Source organism: Myotis davidii, unplaced genomic scaffold (assembly GCF_000327345.1).
Source record: "Myotis davidii unplaced genomic scaffold, ASM32734v1 scaffold332, whole genome shotgun sequence".
Lineage (NCBI taxonomy): Eukaryota > Metazoa > Chordata > Mammalia > Chiroptera > Vespertilionidae > Myotis > Myotis davidii.
In genome coordinates this window covers 5,747,066-5,765,288 of record NW_006285779.1, presented here as the reverse complement: position 1 = coordinate 5,765,288, position 18,223 = coordinate 5,747,066, and the positions used below count along the sequence as shown (strand labels likewise).

Here is an 18,223-nt window from a genome sequence, read left to right as displayed (position 1 = left end):
CTTGGCAGCCAAAAAAATACCAATTCAGAGCCCAGGCCCTGCTATAGGGATGAGGTGGGTTAGGACTTTTCTGTTCCCTGGACCTTACTTTTGTCCATCACCTCTGGAGGCTGTGGAGAAAGAAGACCAGGGCCTCTTCTTTTCAATGCACCAGAACTGCCTACATGTTCTGCTCCCTGCCCCTCGGTTGAGAATCAACTGCTGGGAAGCATATTAGCTTTACACCAAATTGCGCATTTACCAGTGTTTCATCCAAGTCACCTGGAACAGAATGGAAATCTCTGCAACAAAGGTCCCCAAGTGAAAGGAGGTGAGGAGGGGAGGCCACAGCCTTGATGGACAGCTATGTAGAGAGATCCCAGCTGCTGGGAGTGAGCTGGAAGAAAATCTTGTCCATGACCGAAAACAAATTCTCAGAAAACAACAGTGCAAACCGTGGATTTCTAAACCAAGCATCTTGGTTTAAAATGTCAAGTCACTGTAAAATATAAAAGCATTTCATAATCCTCTAATCTTCACAGTGATCTATATATTACTACATCACTAATCGGGGAGTTAAAACAAGCAAGAAAACCTTCGGGGAGTTGCACACTCAGGCACAAGAACTCCTGGGGGGCTCATGGCATGTTCACACCTTTGGCAAAATGGCTCAGTGCCTGAATGCAGAACAGAATCTGGGTGGAATCAAAGATGCAAATCAGCAGGGCTTTTGTTCCAGCCTGTTCTCCAGGGACAAGGGTTCCCACCCTGGCCACATATTTGAATCACCCGGGGAGCTTTAAACACTACTGGTGCCTGGGTACAAGCCCAGAGATTTTGGTTTAATTGGTCTGGGGTGAGGCTTGGGCATTAGGGTTTGTAATACTCCTCAAGGTGATTCAAAGTGCAGGCATGATTGAGAAGAAAGAAAGGGAGTGCGTTTGCAGCTGAGGGTGGAGGGGAATCAGACAGCTTTCTAACCATTCCATTCTGAATTAATTTTGAATAAAATAAGCTTTTAAAACTCTTTTAGAGTACCATGTCAGGAGGTCACACTTTTCAATCTAAAAGGAAGATGTGAACTTTTAAAAGGCATGCTTTTCTTTGACTGGTATGAAATGAGCATTTTTGCTATTTCAATGGAAATGCTTTATTTCATGTTTCTCTTGTATCCTGTACACTGGTGAGATGCTCCTCAGCACTTACCAGGGAGATGTGTGTAGTACTTCGCAGGGTGGATTCAGAACTGAACCAGATGAAGCATTTATACACATAACCAACTCGAGTTTCTTTAGCACTGAAAGGAACAACATTGTCCTTTTCTTGAAGTGCATGTTCTAAGTCATTTGATTGTCTCAAGCTGTGTCACAGAGAGATGCCTACGGACAGAATGCTTCCAGTTCTTGAAGCAGGAGGAGCTAAGGGGATTAAATATATCATCCATTGCCCTTACTATGTTTTCTAGATATATAGGTAATTATTTACTTGGACAATGCTGTAGACATTTTGTATAGCTACCATCTCTTTCTTAGCCACAAACACCCCCAAACTAGCACAAGGTTTAAAAGAACCCAGACTCCTCTTAAGTTTTAGTGAGGAAGCATATATTGATTAAAGATTTGCAAGACTTTTTTCTCTGTATATTTTCTCCTCTTTCTTTTTTTCTATAGACCGACTTAGAGCCTTATTTACGTATAAGTATTCTTATAAATAGATAGTCTCATATATACCTATATTTCTTCTGTTACAGTCTACTTGAGAACACTAACTTCCTGTTCCCTCACGGCAGCTCTGAGGTCTTGCCCTCACAGGCACCTGTCCTGCCAATCACCGTTCCCAGTCCCTGCAGCTTCCCTTTCCTCCCGGGGCTCTGAGTGGTCTTCAAATGGGGCTGCAGGTGATGTGGTTGTATCTGCACTAGTAGGACCCTGTATTCAAGGTAAGGGGCCTCTATTCTAACCCTTACTCTTAAATAAAGGATCTTTTGAAAAATAGCATTTTGATTCAGCACCTGAAGCCCTGCACGAGTGAGCAGGCTTCCTCACACTCTCAGTTTGGACAGCAGCACTGTTGATGCTCTTCACTTCTTATGGGACATCAAAATGAATTTCAAATGCATTAAAGAAACTGAGATAAAAACAAAACCACATAGAAACTAGGAATAAAATAAAGATACCTATTTATCTTATTTCAGAAATATGAATACATAAAAAATATAAGTAGAATGGAAGAACTCACAAAGCAAAAGATAAATAGATTTAACTATATAAAAGGGAACACTTCTGTATGTCAAGATAATACCCTAAAAATGAAATAGCTGGAAAATAGCAAATAAAATATTAGAGACAATATTTCAACACATATGATAGATAGCAAAAGGGAAATTGCCTTATATTAGAAAAAAACTTACAAATCATTAATAAAACAGATAACACCCCAGTAGAAAAATAAGCAAAGGGCATAGAAAATGCATAAAAGTAATACAATACTAATAGACATAAAATATTCAATCTCACTAATACTAAAAAAATACAAATTAAATAAGAATATGATTTTTCATTATAACGTTGCAAAGATTTAAAACTATTATTGTTCTGTGTGGATGAGGTAAATTATAATAAAATGTTCACATTTCCTACTCTTTCTCAGACTTTTACATTTCAGCTTGTCTAAAGTAAGAAAATTGAACTGTTAATCATATGAGATAAGGGTCTAAAACTCAGTAAATTCTAAGGCAAAGAGGATAGTGAGCAATCTCTAAACCAAGCTATTTGAAGAATGGTTGAATGAGCTGAGAATGTTTAGCTTGGAAAATAGAATTCTAAGGGGAGACATATTGAAAAATTGTTATAAAGAAGGTATAGATTTACTCTGCTTTATTTTTTCTAAAGCAAGGGAAGACGTGGGAAGAAAACACCTTCTGGCCACATATAAAGAGGATCTTTTCTACAATCAGAGCCGTCTAGTCTGGGAGTGGGCCAACTCATGAGATGAGTAGTCTCATCGAAGAGAAGCTGTCAGAGATACTATAGAAGAAACATCTTCATCTCTAACAGTACTTCCTTTTTTTCTCCTCTATAAAGTCATCTTTTAATAAGTGCAGAACTTTCATAGAGTAGTTTATTTTAAAGACTAGAGGCCCGATACACGAAATTTGTGCAAGGGGCTCAGTCCTCGCAGCCGAGGCAGTTGCCTTGGCCCTCCCAGTCCCAGCTTCATCTGGAAGGTCGTTCAGCTGTCTAGTCTAATTAGCACATTACACTTTCATTATTATAGATAAACTAATTTAAGTGATCCCAGACTAATGAAGATACAGTAATGGAAACCTGCAGGGAGTACATCTGGTTGATCAGAGTACAAAAGCTCCAGGTACCAACTAAGTATAGAAGTTAAATACTAAGATGTCTGGAGTTGCTGAGATAAATGGAGTAATGGCCCTTTGGTCCAGAAAACAGGTCTTCAGGTTTTGTGTTGAGTGTATGGGTAAGAAGTCTTGGTATAGAATTGTTAGGGTTAAGATTTTTCCCAAAGCTCCTTTCGCCAGATTCCAAAATAAATAGCTTCCAGTTATCATCAGAGAGAGATTGTGATCGGTCAGGTGGTAGCCAGTTCAGCCCTCAGGACTTTTAACACTAGCCAAGCACTGAATCTGGAAATGAAGTATCAGAATGTGGTCTGTTCCAACACGGACATGAAGTTATTTTTAAAGTCTTAGCACCTGGGAGTTACTTGAGTATTTTCAGAACCAATCTGTTTGGCTCACATTAAATGACACCGCTATAAAGGCATGCAGTCAGATGCCAATGTTTCTCTTTGATATGGAATTTAATGGAGGTAAAATCAGAGCAAAAGGTGTATCCCAGAGAGATGGGGGGGGGCAGTATGTAGATTAGGAAAAACAGTGATATTCATTTCTTCCCCAAATAGGCAAAACAATGTTTGGTTCACAGAATCCTTGAGGTTCTTTCAGGTAAAATCATGGCGGCTGAAGGAGAGACTCATGCGGGTATGAAATTCAAATGTTTAATATGAAACTATTACCCCCAAAGCAGAAGTACTCTTCACCTCTGATGGCACCATCCACAGGCTGCTTCCTGCTAATTGTTTGCTTCTTTACTTCTAATAGTGATGAACTATTTCAGGGCAGAGACCTATGAACTGTCCCTTCCCCCTCCAAACATCCCACATTAAATAACTTTTGAAGGCCTGTCATTAGGTTGATCAAGAGATATTCTGATCTGAAGTATTCATATCAAACTTTATGTTTAGACTTTTCCCCTAATTTGTCTACTTGGGATTCCTGAGTTCTTATAGTTATAGGAACACAATTCATTTAAAATTTTAGCCAGATTAATTGTCATTGCATATTAGACTGTTGAAGAGGAAAAAGTTACGTCTGGCACAAAGTACAATCTCAATCAAAGTTGATGAATGTTGAGGATATATATACTCTTCAGTTTCCCTGGGAAACGTTTCCTGCCAGCATCTTTCCCCAGAGCTGGACCTCTGAGAGTGGGCTCCAGCAGGTATAGGGCAATGGGCAGTGTCTGTGTATGGAGTCAAAATATAATATTTTGAGATTCATTTTTAGAGACCTCAGATTAAATTAATTTGTAATCACTCCTGGTATTTAATAATTCTGTAACTGGGAAGCAGAATCTTAGAAGTGGTACAGTGGAGAACTTTTAAGAAGAATTTGAAATTAGGACTTGTGAAGAAAATTTAATGGAACTGGGTTGAGTTTAGCGTAAAGGAGAGAACATTGCTGAGTAACCTAATACTTTGAAAACATATTCATTATGTAATGAGCCTAAGATGAAATTAAACCAGACAGTATCATGACGGAGCTCAGTTATCCATACTGTATATTTGTCATGAGTCATTATAATTTTATATTACTGGGCTATTGAGGTAGTACAGTGTTGAAGCAAGTACAATGAATTTGGGGTCAGGAGAACTGAATGCTAGATATTTTCTAACTCTATCACCTAATAGCCGTATGACTCTTGAGAAGTCATTTAATGCTCTAAAACTCAGTTTTTCCAATTCTAAAATGGGAGCGAGGCAAGAATTGTTCTACTTAGTTCATGGTGCTGTTTGGAAGGTTAAAGGAGATAATGGCTATTAAGGCTCTTTATTATCTATAAAGTTCTAGCCACAGGCACAGCAGGCCCCATTGTTATATAAGTGTTCTTATAAAATGCAGACAGAATTAAGACTGTGGGCACTCCTTCCCCAGAGGTCTTTAAACACAGAGCATCTCCTAGTCCAGATGTCCTAGCCACAGACTTTCTGAAGGCAGGGGAATGAACCAGAACACCTTGAAATGTCATTCCACTCCAGGACTCTCAGCATCTGCTAATTCCCTCAAGCCAGTGTGTCAGAATAGAGCAGCCAATGTGATAGAAGTTGTTTTCTTCTTTTCTAATTTTTGGAGAGTTTTCCATTCAAGTGGAATTGAACAAGACACATAGGGAAGAACACTGGGATCTAACCAAACACCTGCTCTGGGTTGGATTTTCTCTCCATAAAGTGAGTCCTCCTGTTTTTTGCTCTAAGTTGACTTGTTTGGCTTGACTTCATGTGGCTTCTCTGTTGAAAGACATTGGACATATTTATGTCTGGGGTAGAACTGATTCCCTAGAGGACAGTATTTATTGATTGTGAGCTTATGAAGCACTGGACAGATTCTCTCCTTTGTAGATGGCAGAGATGCTCCCAAAGGTGCCCGTTGACTTATCCAGAAGGGGAGCTATTGTTGTCTTGGGTGTGAATGGTCAGTCTTCCTCACAGAGAGGTGAGAAACCAGGGAACATGACAGGGAGGGACTTGCAGTGGATATTTTTTTGGAGAAAACCTAGCCCGATATTACCACCACTCCCTCCTGTAGCATAGTCTCTGTGTGGCCTTTTAATGGCTTAAAGGAGCTACTTTGCTGGTGAGCACAGAGACATCCAGCTCCACAAGTGAAATGGGAGTGTGGCAAAAGGGGAATGAAGAGAATAACAGAATATTAGAATTTGATGGGAAGCAGTCATCTTTTACCTCAGCCTCCCACCGAGTGAGGAATCTCAGAGCACCTCTGAGGTGGCCACGGCTTCTCTGACTAATAAGCCACCTCCCGAGAAAGCCTATCCTGGCCTTGGTCGGACCAGGCGAGCCATGGGAAAATGAGCTCATTTTGTGGTGAAATCTTTCTCTTTCAAATTTTACTCCATGGTTTTCTGTCATTTCAGAGGATTCTAGTTCAAATCTGTTTGTTTCAGTTAGCAGTCCTTTCATTATCTGAAGTAAATCCTCATGACTTACCTTAATTTTCTTCTCTGAATTAAGTCTGCCATTTCCTCCAGCCATTCTTGAAGAACATATATTTCAGATACAGTATACCTTTCTCTTGTACACACTGAAGTTCTGTAAAAGTTTCCCTTTTCTTATCCTAGAGGTTATAGAGCCCCCACCTTTTATCTGGTTCCTAGAATGAGAACTATCTCATTTTAAGAGTTGAGACCCATCTCATATAGAGGTGGATCTGATAATTTGTTCATGCACTGAGATGAGAAACAGGAACCTTCATTGTTGTCCTGGATGCTGGGATTATGCCTGATCATTGGTCCCAAAGGGGCGTCCTGTGAAATAACACCTGGCATACCTGAGCCCTGAGTTCACATGGAGATACCCTTTCAGAGATTTCAAATATTTCCAGTCCTGAATGGCAATTTTAAGAGAAGGCAAATTACCACATGTTCTCTACTAATCAAAAAAGTTTGCCAATGTCTCTCTCCTCCTGAAATCTGAGGAGGGAACACCAGAATGCCTGGCTGATGGCTTGAATGGTGCACTGACTTGCTCTGTATCTTCTTCTGGGTTCCTCCAGACAAGCAATTGCAGGATCCCCTGCTCCCAGAGTTAATATGGTTTCAGGCCACAGCTAGGAATTAGACACAGAACACAGGACCTGGCCCCAGAGGCTTATAAATGAGAGAAGGAGACACCAAAGGCTAAAATCACTTCCTAGCATTTGCTTTCATGCTTTCCTGTGGACTCTGCTGCACCAAAACCACGTCCTTCCTGTGAGACCCCCATCCCAGAACCGCTGAGGGCTCTTGCTCTTAGTAGTTACTAAGCAGAGCGTGGGACGCAGCGCTGAACCTGTACATGGCAGTCCCTGTCTGATAACTGACAGTCCAAGATGGCACAGCACAAGTCAGAGCTACCAAGCTCTAGAATGGGAGAGGCGGTAAGTCAGCAGTGGTTTACAGGAGAGAAACAGGGTTAGAGATGTGAGTGGAGGGCCCACAATTCCACAGAAGAGCAGCTGCAGGGTTACATTTAGAAGCCAGGTCTGTTGACTTCCAATCCAAAACTCTCTTTAATATCATAGATGTAAAATTACATATGGCATCTGTATTTACATTCATATGTATATATATATGCGTGGGTGTGTAAAATTTTCTCTGTAGGAGGCTTCATTTCACTCATATGTTCTAATTTGATTCTCACAATAACCCCTCTGACAGGAAGGGAGCTGAGGCTTGATCACACATGCAAATGGTAGCAACTGGATTCACATCCAGGCCTGGTTCCAGCTCCCTCTTCTTCCAGGTGCTGGGCACTGTTATTTGATCTCAGTGGGTATTACCAAGTCCTCTTCAGGACCCCTGTGAAACGACTAGGCATTAAGTCAATTCCTTCCATGGGGTACACACGGTCTTCCTGACACTGGACAGGCTCAGCTCCTAATCTCTTTGGTTCTAGAGGACCCTGAACTGTCACATTCGCTGCTAAAGAGTCAGCCCCTCTGCCACACATGACTTTTAGGTCATTACTGAATGGCAGTGGGAGACTTGAACAAATGCAGGGTCCTCAGAAAGTCAGACCAAGGGTGAGAATTTTAGAGCTGCAAGGGAGCTTACCAAATATATAACATCCCTTGAATTTTGTAGATAAAGAAATCGAGGCCCAAGGATTTGGATTAAAGGATTTGCCCAAGTCATAATTATTTAGTAAACCAGAACCAAGTGTCCTGCTGAGGATGAAGACCGGAAATTCTTCACATTAGTCATGAACTGCTGGGAAGTTGAGAGAGAGGGGATAAAACAGTCAAGAGAGTTCCTCTGATACAGGTATGATTGAGAGGGGGGAAAAAAGAAGCAGCAATGTGCATGTAGCCAGAAAACAGAGCCAGAATGTGAACTAAGACTGAAAATACAGATCTAGGGTGGGCTAAAACCTCAGTAAGTGACTTCCCAGATTGTGTTTTGTTCCCATTGCACATACAGTTGGAAGCCAAACGCAAGCCACCAAGGTTGCAGTGCAACAGCGCACAATTAGAGCGCAAACAGTTGTGGGCAGCTGTGGGAGTGCAAGCCACCTGCTCCAAGTTTACAGCTTTGTTTAACTTGGTAAGCATTAAAAACGGAGTGGAACACTCCCAGCACAACATCCCATGCCCTTTCTGGGAGGCCTTACTTGGGGAGCTGGGCTTTACCCTTGACCAGGACCTTCTCACTGTGGCCTAGAGCTGCTTTCTATTGATAGCGGTCAGTGTTGTCAATAGCCCCTAACAGAAACTGAGGGCGGTAGGGAGTATCACAGAATTATATATTTATAGAGTTTGAAGGGTCCACAAAGCCCCCAGAATATACCTTCTCTCCTGTTATTCAGATAAGAAAATTGAGATCCAGAGGGGGTGATGTACCCAAAGTTACAAAGTTAGGGGCAGAACTGACTTTTAATGTCTGAACTTCTGATCCTTTGTTCAGTGCTCCTTCCTCTAAGCCCCACAAGGTTTATAAATAATGCCAAATAGGGAGGTATAGCATTAGAGAATGTTATGACTGAAAGGGACATTGTTCTCAATTCCCAGTGTTTTAGGTTGTCACATGACAAGGGGGTACTATTGGAGGGTGCATAGGGCCCAAGGATGCTAAATAGCTTGAAATGTGGTCATCCTGCATAATGAAGAATCCCAGATACCAAGTGTCACCTTGTTGAGAAATATTTTGTCCATCATTTTACATTATAGTTGAGTGATCCAAGCCTAGAGACAGGAGATGCTTGACTAGGGTCCCAAAGGGAGTCCATATTCCCCGACTCCATCCTACTGAGCCCCCGAGTTAATTAGCAGCACCCTTGGAACCTTCAGCAAAGGGGAGACTCTAGATCCTTCCCCACCCAGCTCCTGTTGCCCTTGCACCTAGACCATTTCCAGGCCAGCACTTACTTGGACTGCAGGCCCTCCTGTCCATAGGGCTGCAGCAGGTACTGGTGCACAAGCTTGTCCCTGAGCGTCCCAGCCAGTTTTATTTTCTTTCTGGATCTGTGCAGGTTGATGATAAAAAGTGTAATGGACCCTCGAACATAGTTGTGGCTGAGATTCAGACAGAGAGAGAGAGAGAGAGAGAGAGAGAGAGATGGAAACAGTAGTCAGTTAAATGCTTCTAAATAATTTACAGGCTGCATGAAACAGGACAGCCCTAGGAAAGGGCACTTTATTTTATGGTTCTTGGCCACCCTAGGCCATCAAAGACAGGAAGGGCTTATTACTGTGATTTTCTGCAAAGAAGATGCTCACATCTCACCGCACTCCATTTGTTTTTGTTTAAATGCATTGCAATGATTTGAAAAAACAAAATATCTTTTTCTGAGTATGGGAGCAAAACATGCTAATTGCAATAAATAAATAAATAGATAGATAGATAAATAAATAAATAATTAAATAGAAAAAAATACAAAAAAGAAAAAAGAAAATTCCCATAATCCAAGTATTTTGGAATATAATAACATTTTGGTAAACATCCTTCCAGTAGTTTTTAGTTTATTAATTTAACAAATATTTATTCAGTATGTGGCACATGCATACATATTTCTCAGTCTTTCCATAACTGGGATCACTTTGTTCACACAGTTTTTCCAGTTCATGAGCATCGTAAACATGTTCCCATCTTATTAAGTGATATATTCTGCTTATAAAAGAATGCTAAATTCTTCAATCATAGAAATGCAACATAATTTATTTACTTAATGTCCTACTTTGGGGCATGTGGGTGGTTTTCAGTTGTTTGCCATTATAAATTATGTGATGAAGCACTTTGCACATAAACCTTTTTCACATCATGATTATTTCTGATGGATGAAGTCTTCAAAGTTGGAAACATTAGGTCAAGGGGAATGCACATTGTATGATTCCTCACCAACTCGTCATTCCGAGTGGTGTCCCTCCCTGTGGAACATGTTCTGTCCCTGCTCTGTTGAACGCTAGAGTGCTCACGTTATTGGCTTTGCTCAGTGAAATGTGGGTGGATAAGGCCTTTGGGCAGAAGCGTTAAGAGCCAACCCATGCTTTGCCATGCCCCTTTTCTCCCTGCCAGAAGACCAGCAATGTTCTTGGCAAGAGGGCTCTATTGACCTGCATCCTGGAGTGAAGGTGATGTGGAGCGGAGCTGCAGCTGAGCCATGACGGACACAGTGTGAATGAGAAATACATTTTCTTATTGAAAGCCATGGATATTTGGAGGTCTTCTGTTATCACAGCATAACCTCACTGATCCTAACTGATACACACATTTTGATAGCATTGATATTAATTCTCTAGAAAGTTTGTATCTTTTTGTTCTGGTTGACTATGTATAAGAACACACATTTCCTCATGCCCTTAAGAACACTGGATATTAACCTGTCTCAACCTGAGAGGTGATAATGGGATTATAATGTTGTATTAATTTGTATTTTTAAAAAATTCATACTGAGGTTCAGCATTTTTTTTTCATTTGGCATTTAATTTCTTCTTTTGTAAACTGACCATGTCCTTTGCCTATTTTCTATTGGTTTATAAAAACTATTTATTTATTAAGGATAGTGATCTTTTGCCTCCATGTATGTTATTAAATGTCCCCCAGTTTTCTTTGACTAATTCAGCTTGTTTACACTGTATTTTATGTATACAAGTTAAAACTTTTATGTAGTCAAGTTTATTGATCTTTATTATTTCTGCTCTAGCTGTTTTACCTACTCCTAGATTATAAAACTCTTCACCATTTTGGAATCCTTTTAAACCACTACAGGATGTTCAGAAGCCTGTGAAAACTATATGCCTACATGGCCTTTCAGTGTATATCAACAAAACTATAATGATTTCCTTCTCTCTTGTAGGAAAAAATATTTTGTTTTTAAGGGGTCCCGTAAGGCCCCATCTGGATGGGTTAATGAGAGGAAACAAAAAATGACCTGGTCCTGCCTTCAAAGGAGGAGTTCAGAGAAACTACTTCAACTTTGCCCAGAGGAAAATACCATTCCTTGTAGAAACAGCACCCCTCCGCCTCTGGATCTAAGGGTGATAATTAAGAATTGAGCCCTAGTTGATTTGGTTCAGTGTACAAAGCATCAGCCTACGGAATGAAGGGTCCTGGGTTCGATTCCGGTCAAGGGCATATGCCTGGGTTGCAGACTTGGTCCCTAGTGTGGGGCATGCAGAAGGCAGCTGATTAATGATTCTCTCTCATCATTGATGTTTCTATCTCTCTCCCTCTCCCTTCCTCTCTGAAATCAATAAAAAAAGAATCGAATGACCAAGGGCGGGTGAATATGACAACTTGTTTATTGGTTTTTAATAATATAGTTTCCAGGGCTCATGCCTGAATTTTTATATTCCATTCATTTGTGATTGGGGCCTGAGAATTTGTATTTTTAATCTCTTTAGGATATTTGGCAGATGAGTTGGGTTTGGGGACATTTGCCCAGGGCGATCCATTCAGATTATAAAAAGAGTAATCAAAGTATACCCCACCAGCTCTCTGTCATGATTTTTCTTGCATGTGTAAGGGGGCATATTATTGTGTTCAAAGCTTTTTGTATGCCTACATTGATATTCTGATAAATTATTAAATGAAAATGTCTCTTCTATCTGGTTCCCCTTCCTCTGGTCCTTCTCAATCCCCTGGAATGTGTGAATTAGCTTTTGGAACCAAATGAGTTAGGTCAGAAGAGAATGCCAATTTTCTTGAGCAGGCTTGTGTCACCAGCACTCTGAAGAAAGATGCTCTAGTGTGTCAGCATTTCCCTTCATTAAAGAACACCAGTGGTGGGCTTTAAGCTTAACTTAGCTGTGCAGAACTGAGGAAGACACCATTAACTACTGCTACTCTGGTTCAGAGTGTGAATGAAAGTAGGCATACATGGACACCAGTTTTGCTGACTATGGTAATCCCTTTTGTTAACAATCATCAAACAACCTTCTCAAAGGCCAAGTGGAGGAGGAGAGTGAGCCCCGTGCTTGCATTTATGAGTTTCTCTTCCGCAGAGCCGGGGCATAAAGAGGCCTCAGAGACTGGAGAGCAGAAGGGTGGGAGGTGGGGAAATGGTTGGGGGAGGGAAGGGAGATCTGAAATCACACATTGCTCCAGGGAAAGCCATCTTTTCAAGCTGCTTGGCAATGGTCTAATTTCCATTCACATAGTTCCCCTGAGGGAAACAAACCAGTACTGAAAACCTGCCCAGAGACTGTTGTGCAGAGGCTCTCAGAACTCCTGCAGCCTCCTCAGGTAGGAACCGGCTTGAGGACGGCCCCAGCCAGACCTTCCCTGCTTGGCTGGTGGGCAAGAGCATTAAGCAGGCCGTCTGGCTGTGAAGACACGCTTTTGGCTGGGGAGTACAGCACCAACCTGAAAGTACTGTGCTGAACATCCTGAAGCATGTATATTCTCTGCCCACAGAAAACAGTCCCTTTCCCTAAAAAATGGGGTCTGACTGAAGGTGTGGCCTGCAGGCAATTAGTCCAGGTGGTTTTTGATTCTCTTGATAAATGTCCCTTTTGTCTGGTAGAACATCTGTCTTGCTCCATGTCTCACTCATGGAGACATTTTACCACCAGCAGAGAATCCATGAATCTGGAGTTCATCTTTCTGGCTGTTCTCTCATTGCCTGACATCTCTGTGTTGCCATGGGAGGAGGAGGAAGTGAGTCAGGGAAGGGAAGCTGGAATTGGAATATCTTGGACGTAAGAGGTGGGGAATGTCATATGGGGAGGTGCATCTTGACTTCCAGATAAAAAACAGTCACTGTTCTAGAAATGTCTCCAGTGAAGCTGGGGGACTGGAAAAGGGAAGGGAGGGTGGATGATGCTCTGGAATCACAGTCATTCTCAGGGAAAGTCAATGTGCTTGAAAACTGGGTTGGTCCATTGTCTTCAAATCTAATACAAAGTTTTTGGGTTTGGTAAAAGTCAGGCCATGTTTTGCCAAACTTTTTTTTTTTGCCCTAATTTCAAAGCCCATGTGTATTTTAAGGGAAATTTAATCCACATGTTTCTGATTCATTTACACGTAACTCATCAAAATATTGTTTTGTAAGAGCCATTTGATGTCCAAGAAGCCTCAGGAACCTTTTTTATGAGTCTTCTGAAAAAAACAGGAAGTCATGTTTTGCCAATAATAAATGAACTTGAACCCCAAAAGGCTCAATTTTGCTTCAATATTCACCAGGTTCCAATGTTCTGAACTTGGCTAAGAACCGCAGCTCCTCCCCAGAAACATACATTGTCTCAGCAGAATGGTTTCGAAAAAGGTTTCTCCCAGTCAAAACATATTTGTTCTATGAACAAGAAGACCTAAGGTGAGAACTGTCATGCTGTCACTGTCCTGACTTGTTACCTCTAGAACAGAAAGCAGAAAAGCACCTGCTGGTGATGGTATGAGCATCTACCTTTTGCTCCCGAACCTATCATACAAGACAATGCTCTCCTAGGTCAGAAATGACCCACAATGCAAGGCTCTGCCATGGGAGACACTGAGGCATCAAGTAGAGGTTGTATAGTCATCAGAGAGAGTATAAAAGGAATGTCTGTGCTGTATAGGATCCTGGGCCAAAATATCTCTAAGGGTTCTTCTCAAATGTAAAGCTGTTTCACTATTAATGGTGTTATCGGCGTATAAGAGTAACGCATCAGAACTGTGGAATTCAATATAAATGCAAATTACTGGCAAGATGCTTGGCACATAGCAAGTGTTCAATACACACTGGTGTGCAGGAGTTGTGTCTATAGACACTTTCTTTGGGTTATTCTACTGGTAAGTTTACACTTTCTCACCAGTCCCTGATTTGACCAAGGATATATATTTTCAGACTACTGGTCAAGACTGAACAGTATGAAGCCAACATGCCCACTCTGGGACATTTTTGTGACCTTAGCCTTGTTGGCCACAAATAAATTGAGTCAATAATGTTTCATGACTGTTGAAACATGAGTCAATTGAGTCATGACTGTTGTGGAGGATGAGGGGGTACAGACATGGCACCTGGCTTCCCAGAGAGGGAGCAGAAACACTTCTTTGCTTGTGCCTACTTATGTGGGGTATTTGACACCCACTGACATGGAGGAGGCCAGCATTCTTACCCAGTGCAGTGCATCCATTGAGGATTTTCTTTTCTAATGGGAACAAAAAGAACTTCACCCCAATTACTATCATTAGGGTCATGTGTGGAATGGATTAGTAAAGTCTTCCTTCCTTCCTTCCTTCCTTCCTTCCTTCCTTCCTTCCTTCCTTCCTTCCTTCCTTCCTTCCTCTCTTTCTATGTGGAGGAGGAATACTACTGATCAAAGCACAGTGGTACCATTTCCCCAGAGAGGTTCTGGAGTGACTCCCCATAGAAAGAAGAGGAGAGCCGGTGATGTAGAGACACTATTGAATCTAGATGATTTGAGTAACTCGCTGGAGTCCTCATGCTAGTGAATATAGAATTCTTAACTCTGCCACCACACCTTCTCCTTCTGGCTGATGTGGTGATATCAAAGTGGAAGGGAGCTAAAAGTCTAAGTCAGAAGTAATGCCTTAATGCCCTATTTCTGCATTCATTCATTCATTCATTCATCAAATATTTACTGAGAACTTCTTTATGCCAGTCACTATATTAGACACCAAGACTACAAAAACAAATGAGACACTGGCCCTGAGTTCATGGTATACTCAGAACATTAGTGACAACTTCCATGAAAACATAAAAGAACGTCAGGATGGACGCTTGGATGAGACAAGATGAGGAGCCCTCTGTGAAGACACTCAAGTCCTGTTATACCCATGCTATCGACATTTTCCCCTGAGTCCTTAGACTTATAGTATAAAAGCCACAGACTGTTGTGCTTCCCAAAAGAGACAAAAGGTGCCAAGAATAATTTTTCTCTGTTGAAGCTGGGGGTCCACTTTGGGGTGGCTACTCCAGGGCCAAGGTGGAGACAAGGAATACAATGTTTCCTTGTGTGGTGATCAGATAACTTCAGGCCAAGGCCGTAAAGCAGTCACTCTCTGTCAGGTATCGACTGAGCTTCCTGTTGAGCAAAAGGGATGTTGAAAACCTCTGGCCTCTGCCCAAACCAGTCTCCTCTCATCCACAATAGGGACTTGTATCTAAAGACAAGACAACTGGCCCCAGGCCCCCTATGCTCAGAGTGATTCTTTGAAAAATCTTATCATGGTAAATTAATTGGCTTAGCTCTTCTCTCATCAAGGAAGGAAAAGGAGCGTCTGTTGTAACCTGACCGCTGGGGCTCTGTGCTATCCACTGCCCACATCAGCCCCTGATGGGCTTGCTGGAATGAAAGTATGGCTGGAGACACTTGTGCCCGGCCCCCGGTCTGTTTCTCTGCGTTAAGAGAAAGAATTCTCTTTTCCAGGTCTGCCTGCTCTGCTCCTTAAACCTGAAATGATGTAAGAAAGCCATTTATAGTCTGAAGGGCTTGCATTAGGCTCAGTTTTAAGTTTTTACCCTTATGATACTCATGTTTTAAAATATTTTATCTGCCAAACTTTATTTACTGGTAATTACTTTTCCTGTTTGAAATATAATTCTAATGACAGCCAGTGCTTCAGATAGAAGGAGGAGGACAGCTACACATTACCTACTACGCTGAGTTGTTGGAGGAGCAGCCCCTAAATCAGATTTTGTTTAACTTCTTAACCCTTAAAAAAGCTGAAAAGATTTTGAAAGGCTGAAAATGGCTCTGAAGCTGACATGACTACCTTGGGCACACCTGTCATCCTGGGGACCCCTGGTTTGGGATGCGCTGGTCTGGGCTGAGTTTTCAGCTGATAGCTCTCCAGCATGTCTCTTAGAAATGTTGACTTACCGTCTCCAGCTCTGCTGGTGGATCGTAGGAACAGAGTTTATGTCTCTTGTTGTGGCTTAGCCAGAAGCATACAAAAAGGCCTCTTGGGCATTACATCAACTGGCACAGAGGAAAAGCTCAGTAAATATTTGTTGGATGAAGAAGTAAATGAATAAATGGCATGCATTTTTATGAATAAATACTGTAAGTGTGAGAAAGGAGTTTACTTGCAGAGAAGCTATTTATCAGAGATCATTTGAAATACACAAAGAGCAGGTAGAATGTAATTCCAGAGGCAGTTCTCAGTGTCTTGAAGGGGTCCCAAATGGCAAGGAATTCTAAGAGGGGCCCACAGCCTGAAGACCCTAGGGTGGCTTCTTGTGCCATTGCTCTGAAGACTTACTTGTGGTGGCTTGTGCAGTGAGCATAAATCCTTAGTTTGTCCCGGATGACTCGGCCTGGCCGTGGCTTCCGCTGTAGCCCAGCCACGTGCACGGCCAAGACTTTGGGGCCGATCAAGCGCTTGTAGAGGAGAGAGAGCCAGTAATCCTGAGAAGAACAGAGACATGGAGAGTCAGGGGAAGATGCAGTTCAGGTGTTTTGAGTACACATAGACCAGACAGACCAGAAAGTACTTCTTAGCAGGAGTAAAGCCTGACCAAAGCGACTAACCCTGTAAGCACGGTCACCCGACAAAACGTTCACCCCGGGTTGGTAGTGAAGCCAGCATTGTCTAAACAAAGTGACCTTCACATTCCTAATGGGGGAATGTAAGTGTGTGTATGTGTATGTGGGGGGAGTGGGGGACGGCTCAGAGCCACATACAATCAAATGAATCAAATTTTCATTTGAAATAAGTTTCATATGAAATAACTAGTTGGAGCCTTAAATTTTCAACTTTATTTTCCTACGACTATACTTTCATACTGATTTATGGCTCTGTTTAATTGTAGAATGGAAGATCTCCAATCTTTAGGATTGCTACCAATATGCAAACCCAAAATGTTATTCTCCAAATATTGTCACTGAAGACGCCTGGTGAGGTGTGAGGGAGATGAAGCTGTTCCAGGTATAGACTCCAGAATACCATTTGCAAACCCTAGTGCTAATTCTGGGTCACCTTCAATAATTCTACAATAAAAAGAACAATTGTAAACTAAAAAGAATGTGATGTTTTTAACTATTGCATGGTCCATTTGGAACTGATTAATAAATATTCAATCTGTAACCCACACATGTATTTGAATTTACAAAAGCCTATTTACCCAACATTTTAATTTGTATTTGCTATTACCATATTTTTTTCTGTATTTGATACAAATATAAAATTTGCATTTGCATCGTGTAAACATTTATCACCTGTTATGGGGTAATGACTTCAGTGTTTACAACTCATCATGTAACACAGGGCTTCCTAATTTGTCTAGGGGCTCCCCATCCCCCTCCACCCCCCCACCTCCTGCAAATCAATTCTGGAATTCAGTGAATTCAAGGTCTTTAAGACATCAACCATGTCTTCTCAGCCTTCATCTTTCCAGGGGAAGCCTCTGAATAATATTTTTATCTTTCCTTGTGTCGCCATCTATAACATCAGCTGCTTAAAAATGTGTGGTGAGTTGCATAAATCAGAACAAAGTCTCAAAGCCTCTTTGACACCAGAATAGATCCAAATCTACCCCGAGCAGTGGGCTCTAAACCTTGCCAGACCATTTATCTTAATTAACTTTAAGTGGCCTTAGGATGACTATTACAGATAGTCTCTTATTATTTAAAATGGCAAATATTTCATCATTGTTAGGCAAATAGATACAAAATATCATTGGTTTAATTTGCTCTCATTTCATTACAATTTCTGTGTTTTTTATTGTTATTCTGTGATGTGTTTATCACAGTCACCCATATTTCTAATGAGATGTCTACCATTTTCTTACAGATTTGTAACATATCCTATATAATAATAATAAAAGGCTAATATGCACATTGACTGAACGGCAGAATGACCGGTTGCTATAATGCGCACTGGCCACCAGCGGGCAGACACTCAATGCAGGAGCTGCCTCCTGGTGGTCAGTGCACTTCCATATGGGGAATGCCACTCAGCCAGAAGCTGGCTCATGGCTGGCCAGTGCAGAGTTGGTGGCAGGAGCC

General features: G+C 41.5%; 1 protein-coding gene across 1 annotated transcript in view; it reads right to left on the bottom strand.

Annotated features, from left to right (window-relative positions):
* The window catches only part of LOC102764410 (inactive heparanase-2), a 136,292-nt gene that overhangs the window by 10,656 nt on the left and 107,413 nt on the right, over positions 1-18,223 (bottom strand). The window contains exons 4-5 of the mRNA XM_015559363.1: positions 16,479-16,624; positions 9,203-9,349 (exon numbers count right to left, since the gene is read on the bottom strand). Coding sequence (XP_015414849.1) covers positions 9,203-9,349; positions 16,479-16,624 — 293 coding nt within the window. The remainder of the gene's footprint in view (positions 1-9,202; positions 9,350-16,478; positions 16,625-18,223) is intronic.